At 38.2% G+C, this 11,288-nt stretch overlaps 1 protein-coding gene across 2 annotated transcripts in view; it reads right to left on the bottom strand.

Moving 5' to 3' along the window:
• Positions 1-11,288, bottom strand: part of LOC102828499 (electrogenic sodium bicarbonate cotransporter 1-like) — a 522,188-nt gene that overhangs the window by 217,782 nt on the left and 293,118 nt on the right. For both annotated transcript variants that reach the window (XM_006873779.1, XM_006873780.1), the window contains exon 7: positions 8,499-8,656. In XM_006873779.1, the coding sequence (XP_006873841.1) occupies positions 8,499-8,656 (158 nt within the window). The remainder of the gene's footprint in view (positions 1-8,498; positions 8,657-11,288) is intronic.

Below are 11,288 nucleotides of genomic sequence, written 5' to 3'. Positions count from 1 at the left end.
ACATGATCAGCATTTCTCAAACTGGAAAAAAAAAAATTCAAGCCTCAATTTTAAAAATTAAATGGTTTTATGGGCAAAATAGAAGTCCTGGTATGGCGCTGTAGGATAAGCACTGGACTGCAAGTTAATTTGAACTGCTAGCTCAGCGGTTCAAGCACCTAAGCTGCTCCTTTGAAACCCTATACACAGTCATTATGAGTTGGAACTAAATTCATGGCACCTAAGAAAAATGGTCAAAGTATTGAACAATACAGAAAGCAGAAAAAGAAGATGGAAGGAATACACAGAGTCACTGTACAAAAAAGACATGATTTATGATCAACCATTTTAAGAGGCAGTATGTGATCAAGAGCTCTGGAAGCATACTGGTTCTGAATTGGGCTGTAAACCGCAAGGTCAGCAGATTGAAACTACCAGCTGTTCCGCAGGAGAAAGATGAGGCTTTCTGCTCCCATAAGGATTTACAGCCTCAGAAACCCTGTACAGGGTTTCTATGAGTCGGAACTGACTCCACAGCATATAACAACAACAAAAACAATGTGACCAGGAACTGATGGTACTTACAGATTTAAATATTTCAACAAACTAATGCAGCACTGAAGACATTAACTCATCTATGACAATAAATTAAGAAGACAGCTAAGTTACCTGGCCAACAGATTGTATGCCTGTTCTAAAGAAAAGTAACCTTAAAAAATGTGGAAGTCACAGAATAATATCATTAATATCACATGCAAGTTAAGTTTTGCTGAAGATAATTCAAAAATTATTATAAGAATATAGACATAGCTGCCAGAAATCCAAGTCAAATTCAGAATAGTATGTAGAACTATCTATATCACTGCTGACATCAGATGGATCTTGAATAAAAGCAGAGAACACCAGAAAGATGTTTACTTATGCTTTATTGGCTATGCAAAGACATTCAACTGTGTGGATCATAACAAACTATGGATAACATTGCAAATAATGGGTATTCCAGAACACTTAATTGTGCTCATGAAGAACTTGTACATAGACCAAGAAGCAGTCCCTTGAACAGAACAAGGGATAGTTTAAAAATAAAAAAAAAAAGTGTGTGTCTGGGTTGTATCCTTTCACTATAACTTATTCAAACTGTACATTGAGCAAATAATCCCAGAAAATGGATTATATGTGGAAGAACATGTCATCAAGATTGGAGGAAGACTCTTAAGCAACCTGCAGATGATACAGCCTTGCTTATTGGAACTGAAGAGGACTTGAAACACTTACTGATGAAAATTAAAGGCAATAGCCTTTAGTATGGATTGCATGCATCTCAATGTAAAGAAAATGGGGAAAAGTATTAAGTTGTCAAAGATTTCATTTTACTGAGAATTACAATCAAAGCTCATATATACAGCAATCAAGAAATCAAAACACATTACTGCACTGGACAAATCAGTTGCAAAAGACCTCTGTAAAGTATTAAAGAGGAAAGGTGTCATTTTGAGGACTAAGGTATTCTTTACCTTGGTATTCTCAAGCTCCTCATATGAATGTGAATGTTGGTCAATGAATAAGGAAGACATTCCAAGAATCAAAGCATTTGAATAATGGTGTTTTGCTGTTGTTGGGTGTCATCCAGTCCCTTGAGACCACTGATGCTGCCACTTTGCAAATTCATCTCGCTGGGGGTCTTCCTCTTTTTCTCTGACCCTCCACCCTACTAAACATGATATCCTTCTCAAGTGACTGGTCCCTCCTGACAATATGTCTGAAGTATGAGAGATGAAGTTAGGACATCCTGGCCTCCAAGCAACACCCTGGCTACATTTCTTCCAACATTAGATCTATTGGTTCTTTAGGCAGTGCCATGGTAATTTCAGTAGTTTCCTCCACCACAACTCAATTGCATCAATTCTTCTACAGTCTTCCTTATTCACTGTCCAGCTATTGCATGCATATGAGGTTATTAAAAATACCATGGCTTGGGTCAGGCACACCTTAGTCCTAAAGCTGAAATCTTTGCTCTTCAACACCAGTTTGTTGTACTATGGTGGCTTGTGAGTTGCTGTGATTCTGGAAGCCGTGCCACCGATATTTTAAATACCAGCAGGGTCACCCATGATGGACACATTTCAGATGAGCTTCCAGACAATGACAGACTAGGAAGAAAGAGTGACGTACTACTTCCAAATATTTAGTCACTGAAATCCTTATGAATAGCAGAGAAACACTGTCAGATATAGTGCCAGAAAATGAGTCCCTCAGGTTGAAAGGCATTCAAAATGTGACTGGGGAAGTGCTGCCTCCTCAAAGTAGAGTTGACTGTGATGATGAGAATGAAGTAATGCCCATGGGAGTAAAGCCCTTGGGACTTTCATTTGCTGATGGGGCACAACTCAAAATGAAGAGAAACAGCTGTAAACATCCATTAGTAATCGGAACATGGAATGTACGAAGTGTGAATCTAGGAAAATATGGTGTTGGAGAAGAATATTTAAAGTACCAAGGGCTGCCAGAAGAACAAACAAATATATTCTGGAAAAAGTACAGCCATAATGCTCTTTAGAAGCAAGGATGGAGAGACTTAGTCTCTTGTAATTTGAGCATGTTGTTATGAGGGAACAGTCCTTAGAGAAAGAGATCTGTCTTGGTATAGTAGAGAGATAGTGAAAAGAGGAAGATCCCCTAGAAGATGGATTGGCACAGTGGCAACAACAATGGGCTCAAATATAACAATTATTGGAATGTGTGGACTGCTCATTATTTTGTTCTATTGTGAAAAGGGTCGAAATGAGTCAGAACTAACTCAATGGAACCTAACAACAACGCAATTACATGACCACAATATATCAATAATCAGAGTTAATTGTGAATTATTTTGTTTTGGAAATATGGGCTATGCTTATTTTTGTAGAGTTATGCTTCTCAATAACTCTATACAGATTTGTTCTAAGTCAGAATCAACTGGCCGGCACATGACAACAATAAAGTATCAGAAGTATACTATGAAGAAAGAATTATCATTATTATATTGGTAAAATAATATTACCAATAATAATAATTAAGATATTGTTGTCACATAGTTAAAATATTCTCTTAAAAACAATAAAATTTTCATCTCATTGTTGTTGTTTAGTGCTGTCAAGCTGATTCTGACCCATAGTGACCCTGTATAGAGTTTCAAAGGAGCAGCTGGTGAGCTTCACCCACTGACCTTGCAGCTCAAATGACTTTACAGTATAACACATTAGCCCACAGTGCCTCACCAGGACTCCATTGTTGTTGTTGTTCTTAGGTGCCATCGAGTCAGTACCATCTCATAGTGACTCAATGTACAACAGCACAAAACACTGCTTAGTCCTGGGTCAACCTCACAATTGTTGCCACACTTGAGCTCAATTTGATGCTGTCACTTTGCCAATCCATCTTGCTGGGGGTCATCTTCTTTTTCTCTGACCCTTCACCTTACCAAACATGATATCCTTCTCCAGCAACTGGTCCCTTCCGACTATATGTCCAAAGTATGAGAGACAAAGTTTAGTCATCCTGGCTTCCAAGGAGCACTCTGGCTGCACTTCTTCCAACACAGATCTGTTGGTTCTTTTGGTAGCCCATGGCACTTTCAATATTCTCCTCCAACACAATAACTCAAAAGCATCAATTCTATGGTCTTCCTTATTCACTATCCAGCTTTCACATGCAGATGAGGTTATTGAAAATGCCATAACTTGGGTCAGGCACACCTGAGTCCTCAAGCGGACATCTTTGCTCTTCAATACTTTAAAAAGGACTTGTGCAGCAGATTTGCCTAATGTAATACGTTGTGTCATTTCTTGACTGCTGCTTCCATGAGTATTGATAGCTGATCCAAGAAGAATGAAGTCCTTGACAACTTCAATCCTTTCTCCATTGGTAAGAATGTTGTTTATTGGTCCAATGGTGAGGATTTTTGATTTCTTGACATTGAGATGCAATCATACTGAAGGCTGTGCTCTTTGATCTTCATCAGTAAATGTTTTAAGTCTTCTTTACTTTCAGCAAGCAAGGTTGTATCATCTGCATATCGCAGGTTGTTAATGATTCTTTCTCCAATCCTGATGCCACGTTTTTCTTCATAGAACCTGGCTTCTCATATTATTTGCTCAGCATACAGGTTGAATAAGTATGGTGAAAGAATACAACCCTATTGCACATCTTTCTTAATTTTAAACCATTCAGTGTTCCCATGTTCTGCCTGAACAACTGCATTACTGGTGACTGGAATGCAAAGGTTTGGAACAAAGAGAAAGTATTAGTAGTTGGAAAATATGCCCTTGTGATAGAAATTATGCCAGAGATCATATGATAGTATTCTTCTAAATCAATGATTTGCTCATTTCAAATACCTTCTTTAGATAGCATAAGAGACGATTATACACATGGACCTCACCACATGTAATATACAAAAACCAAAATGACTACATCTGCAGAAAGAAACAATGGAAAAGCTCTATATCATCAGTCAAAGCAAGGCCAGTGGCAGATTGTGGACTGACCATCAGTTTCTTATACGCAAATTCAAACTGAAGCTGAAGAAAATGAAAACAAGTCCACAAGAGCCAAAATATGACCTTGAATACATCCCATCTGCATTTGAGATCATCTGAAGAACAGATTTGATACATTAAACACTAACGACCGAAGACAAGAAGAAAGAGTTGGGGGATGACATCAAGAACATAATACAGGAAGAAAGCAAAAAAGTCATTAAGAAGACAAGAAAGAAGGAAAAGAGCAAAATGTATATCAGAAGAGACACTGAAACTTGCTCTACAGTGTAGAGATGCTAAAGCAAATGGAAGAAATGAGGAGGCAAAAGAGCTGAACAGAAAATTTCAAAGGCCAGCTCGAAAAGACAAAGTCAAATATTACAACAAAATGTGTAAAGATCTGGAGTTAGAAAACCAAAAAGAAAGAACATGCTCAGCATTTCTCAAGTTAGGGGAACTGAAGAAAAAATTCAAGCTTCAACTTTCGTTATTGAAGGATTCTCACGGCAAATTATTGAATGATGCACAAAGCATTAAAAAAAAAAAAGATGGAAGGAACACAGAGTCATGGTAATAAAAGGGAATGGTTGATGTTCAACCATTTCAAGAGGTAGAAGATGATAAAGACCCAATGATACTGAAGGAAGAAGTCCAAGATATATTGAAGGAATTGGCAAAGAACAAGACTCCAGGAATTGATGGAATAAAAATCAAAATCTTTCAAGAAAGTGAGGCAGCACAGGAGGCATTCACTCATCTATGCCAAGAAATTTGGAAAACAACCATCTGGCCAATGATTGGAAGTAATCCGTACTTGTGCCCACTCCAAAGAGAGGTGACCCAACGGAATGCAAAATCATCGGACAGTATCTTTGATATTCCATGTGAATGAAGTTTTACTAAAGGTAATACAGAAACAGCTGCAAGCATACATTGACAGAGAAGTTCTAGAGGTTCAATCCGGATTCACAAGAGGCCGTGGAATGAGGGATATCATTTCTGATGTCCGTTGGATCTTGGCTGAAAGTAGAGAATACCAGAAAGATGTTTAACTGTGCTTTACTGACTACACAAAAGCTTTCAATTGTGTGGATTACGACAAGCTATGGATAACATTGCAAAGTATAAGTATTCCTGAACACTAAATTGTGCTCATAAGGAATCTGTGCATGGACCAAGAGGCAGTTGTTTGAACATAACAAGAGAACACTGAATGATTTAAAGTTAAGAACTCCATTGGTACCTAAAAAAGGAAGAAAAACTAATGATACTGAAGAAATATGACCAACCTATACTGAAGGAATTAGCAACAAACAAGGCTTCAGGAATTGATGAAATACAAATTGAAATATTTCAACAAATAAAAGCAGTACTAGAGGCACTCATTCGTGTATGCCAAGAAATTTGAAAAACTGTTATTTGGTCAACCAATTGGAAGAGATACATATTTTTGCCCCTTCCAAAGATAGGTGATACAGCAGAATGAAGAAATCATTGAATAATATCAGTAATATCAGGTGAAAGCAAAAGTTTGGCTAAGATGATTCAAAAATGGCTGCAACAGTATATCCACAGTTAACTGACAGATTCAGAAGACAACTTGGAATAAGGGATATCACTGCTGATCTGATAGATATTAGCTGAAAGCAGAGAAGACCAGAAAGATAGTTACCTACACTTTATTGGCTATTCAAAGGCTTTCGATTTTGTGGATCATGACAAGCTATGGTTAACACTATGAAGAATGGGTACTACATAACACTTAATTTTCACAAGGACACTGTACACAGATCAAGAGGCAGTCATTCAAACCAAACAATGGATACTGATTTTTAAATCAGAAAACTTGTGTGTTAGGGTAGTATCTTTTCACTATACTTATTAAATCTGTATGCTGAACAAATAATCCAAGAAGCTGAACTGTATGAAGAAGAACACGACATAAGGATTGGAGGAAGACTCATTAACAACCTGTGATACGCAGATGATACAGCCTTGCTTACTGAACACAAAGAGGACTTCGATAATTACTGATGAAGCTCAAAGACAACAGCCTTCACTATCAGTTGCTCCTCAAAGTAAAGAAAACAAAAATCCTCACAACTGGACCAATAAATAACATCTTGACAAATGAAGACTAAATTGAAGTTGTCAGAACTTCATTTTGCTTGTATCTATCAACATTCATGCCAGGAGCAGTCAAGAAATCAAATGGCATATTACATTGGGCAAATCTGGTGCACAAGACCTCTTTAAAGTATTCAAGAGCAAAGATATCTGTTTGAGGGCTAAGGTGTGTCTGACCCAACCATGATATTTTCAATTGCCTCATATGTATGTGGACACATGAAGCAATTTCATATGAGCGAAAGTTGGACAATTAATAAGGAAGACCACAGAAGAATTGGTGCATTTGAATTTTGGTTTTAAATAAGAATATTAAAACTATCATGGACTGCAAGAACAGGCAAATCTGTTTTACAAGACATACAACCTATATAGTCCATAGAAACACAGATGGCCAGACTTTTCCCCTCATGCTTCAAACACATTAACATGCGGAACCAGTCCCTGGAGAAGGACATCATGGTGGGTAAAGAGGAGGGCCTGGGAAAAAGAGGAAGATCCCTAATGGAGATGGTTTGGTAGCATGGCAGCAGCAATGGGTTCAAGCATAACAATTGTGAAGATGGTACTGGATCGAGTAGTATTTCATTCTGCTGTGTATAAAATTGCTAGGAGTCAGAGCTGACTCAATGGCACCTAACAACAACAACATAGTCTATGAATTAAGATGTCATTAGAATAAATTTTCCAAATCTGGTTCAAAATCAACTTTGTGTCTCATCAATGTCGTTATCCATGCTCAGACTGTTTCAGAGCTCCAAGTGGCATGCATAACCCTTCTTGTTCACATAAGGAAACTGAAAAAGGGTTTGCCTACAAAGTACAGATGCTGATGTCTCTTTATTACTTCTGACTGAGAACCCTTACTCTCCTTTGTGTATATAAATGTTGTGAAATAATTTTCATGTGAAATTATTTTAAATGATTTAAAGCCTTTAAAGAAATATCTGTAAGTATACAAATCTCAAAGAACTGGAATCTATTTTTGAAATAAGGATCACATAGCCTAAAAAGTTCAGTGTGCCTGTCCACTGTATTTTCATATGAGTGTAGTCTGTAATTATCCATGAGAAATGAATAGGTTACATGATGCATAGTTTTATAAAGAGTACATTATTGCCCAATAATAGTACTATGCCTTCTTTTAAAATAAAAAGTTATTGAGGCATAACACATAAGAGTAAAATATGGAAGTTTAATAGTACAGCTTAATGGATCAATGTGTGTGTATGTGTGTGTATATAAGTAACCGCTAATAAAACATAAGAGTAAATAAAACTTTCTGAACCATTTGTCACCTGTATGATATTGTTATTGTTGCTAAGTGTGTAGAGTAGGTGGCAGCATCAATGGGCTCAAGCGTAGCAACAATAGTGAGGTTGCCCCAGGATCGGGCAGTCTTTCGTTCTGCTGTGCATAAGGTAGCTATAATTCGGTAGCGACTTGATGGCACTTAACAACAACAACAAACAACTACTATACAAATGTAAAGGAATTTGATAGCATAAAAAGTCAGACTTAGCCATTCTTTCAGACTGTAGCTCTCCTGCATGCTGCCACAGCTAGCATCCGCCTTTCATTGATGCTTTATGCTAGGAGAGATTTTTCAGTAAGGAGTCCTGGTGTGGCGCTGTGGGTTAATGCGTCAGACTGCAAAGTCATTTGAACTGCAAGGTTGGTGGTTCAAGCTCACCAGCTGCTCCTCAGAAACCCTATACAGGGTCTCTATGGGTAGGACTCGACAGCACTTCACAACAACAACAACACTGTTGTTGTTAAATACCGTCGAGTCAATCCTGACCCATAGTGACCCTGTATAGGGTTTCTTTCTTTGACCATGTTGTAGATCACAATAGGTAGGGATCAGCTTACCTTGTGGGTACAGGAACCTCAGTCAGAGCACCCAACATGACAGCCTGCTGTAGCCGAACAAAGGCAATGAAAGGACTATCCAAGAAGTCAACCTCCCCAACAAGCACATTCGAAGCTTCTGCATCACGTGGAAGCTTTTTCATGAATTTGTTCTTCAGCTGCATGAAAAACAAACAAACAAGAAAACACACTTTATTTACAGAGAAGGGACCAAAAAAGAGACATTCAAGGGAAGAAGTGGGAAGAGAAAGTGTTATACTGTACGGAGTGCAATCAATGTTACAAAACAAAATGTGAATGAATTGTTGTGTACATTTTCACCTACATCACAATTTGAGAGAGAGATTTCCTGTATAACTCACTGGAAATTTATTTTTAATCTACATGTAATGGCTCCTAGCTAGTCATTTTTAAATTATGTTTATACTATTATAATAACAACAACAATAATCATATTTAAACAGAGTCCTGGTGTGGCATTGGGTGATAAAGCACTGGACTGGTTTGAATCACAAGGTCAGCAGTTCAAACTCTCCAGCCACTCCTTGGAAATCCTAAACAGGTTCACTATGACAGCACTTAACAACAACAACAAGCTATTATAAAGGAGTCCTGGTGTGGTGCTGTAGGATAAGCACTTGACTGCTAATTGCAAGGTTGCTGGTTCAAACCCATCAGGTGCTCCTTGGAAACCCTATAGGGTCACTATGTTGTTGTTGTTAAGTGCCGTCGAGTCGGTTCCGACCCATAGTGACCCTGTACAGGGTTTCCGAGGGTATAAATCTTTACAAGAGTAGAAAGCTTCATCTTTCTCCCGCGGAGTGGCTGGTAGTTTCGAACCGCTGACCTTAAGGTTCACAGACCAATTTGTAACCACTACGCTACCAGAGTCAGAACTAAATGACACAATGGCACTTAACAACAACACCATATTATTATAGTAAACTTTCCCATTACCTTGTATCAAGACTGTTGAGGGCATAAAATTCATGATTTACATATAAAACAATGTATAGACTGATTCAATGTGTTGATTTATATTTACTTATAAACAAACACATATTGACGATCTACTCTAAGCCAATCACTGATTTAGGCCCTAGGGATATAGGTATGGCACTGTAGGATAAGCACTGGACTGCTAACCGCAAGGTCAGTAGTTCAAATCCACCAATCACTCTTCGGAAACCCTATGTTGTTGTTAAGTACGGTGGAGTCTGTTCTGACTCACTATACATGGTCACTATAAGTCAAAACTTATTCAATGGCACTTAACCACAATACAGTAATCCCATCCTCTCCTTGTTCTTACATTCTAGTAGAAGAGAAATAAACTATAATGTCACAGAAGGATAAGTGCTAAGAATTAAAAATAATAATAAAACAAATAAAGGGGTAATATCAGTGTGATCAGGGAAGCTCTCTAAAGAAATTGGAATTGATATTTAAATGAAGGGACAAACCATGAAAAGATCTGGACAAAGAACATTCTAGGCAAGTCAAAAGGAAGAGAAGTGGCAGCTAGAGGGGCAGAAAGAACAGCAAGTATGAAAGGAACTGAGAAAACAAAGGAAAGAAAATAGTAGCAAATGAAGTTACATATGTAAGCAGAGATCAGATTGGAATTGAATGTCACAGTCTAGAATTGGGGAAGTTTAATATATAGGAAGATATAATGTTTTAGATATGAAATGACTACCAGTAGTCCTAGCTTGGTGGAGTATCAGTGGTGGTTTTGTTATTAAGTGCCGTCAAGTCTGTTCTAACTCAGAGCAAACCTGTATAGGGTTTCTGAGGCAGCAAGTCTTTGAGGGAAGAGGAAGTTTCATCTTTCTCCCAAAAAGTAGAGTTGTTGTTGTTGTTAAGTGCCATGGAGTTGGTTCTGACTCAGTGACCCTGTGTAGGGTTTCCGAGGAGCGGCTGGTGAGCTTGAAACACCAACTTTTCAGTTCAAATGGACCATGCAATCCAGCACATTAAATGATAGTGCCACAACAGAACTCTCAAAGGTGGAATTGTTGTTAGTGCCGTCCAATCGGTTCTGACCCATAGTGACCCTGAACAGGGTTTCCGAGGCTGTAAATCTTTATGGGAGCAGAAAGCCTCATCTTTCTCCCGTGGAGCAGCTGGTAGTTTTGAACTGCTGACCTTGCGGTTCACAGCCCGATTCGTAACCAGTACATAGACATAAATTTGGAGATAAAACTATGTAAGAAGTGTTTAACGCCATGGATCAAGATAAAAGAAGTAAGACAGGCTGTAAGTCCTATGCCACTCTCACTTTTACAGCCATAGGAGGAAATATCAGAAAAGGACACTGAGAATGAACAGCCAGAGAGATCAAAAGAAAACTGAAGTGAGTGCAGCACCCAAACCAGGCAAAGAAAGTATTCAATAAGGAATGTGTCAAAAGCCGAGTTAAAAGCTACCAAAAAAAGCTGCTTTGCATTCAAATGAGGTAAGAGCTAAAAATGCAACAGGGGATTTGGCAAAATGAGATAGATGCTGGATAATCTTGCAAAGAACTGTTGCAGCGGATATCAGTATACTGAGAAACATAGGTGATAAAATGGAGACAAAGGAGACAAAGAGAAATCTTGCTACCAACATGAGGCAATCATTGGAGGAAGACATTGTGATATTAGAACACTTTGGAATCTTGATGAGAATGACCCATTATAGAAAAATTGCTCATATAGGATGTTGATGTTGTTGTTGTTGTTGTTAGGTGCCATCGAGTTGGTACCAACTCATAGCGACCCTATGCACAAGAGAACGAAATACTGCCTG

The sequence above is a fragment of the Chrysochloris asiatica genome, unplaced genomic scaffold, assembly GCF_000296735.1.
Source record: "Chrysochloris asiatica unplaced genomic scaffold, ChrAsi1.0 scaffold00254, whole genome shotgun sequence".
NCBI classification, from domain to species: domain Eukaryota; kingdom Metazoa; phylum Chordata; class Mammalia; order Afrosoricida; family Chrysochloridae; genus Chrysochloris; species Chrysochloris asiatica.
Note: the sequence above shows the minus strand (reverse complement) of the source record. Positions and strands in the feature narration are given on the sequence as shown.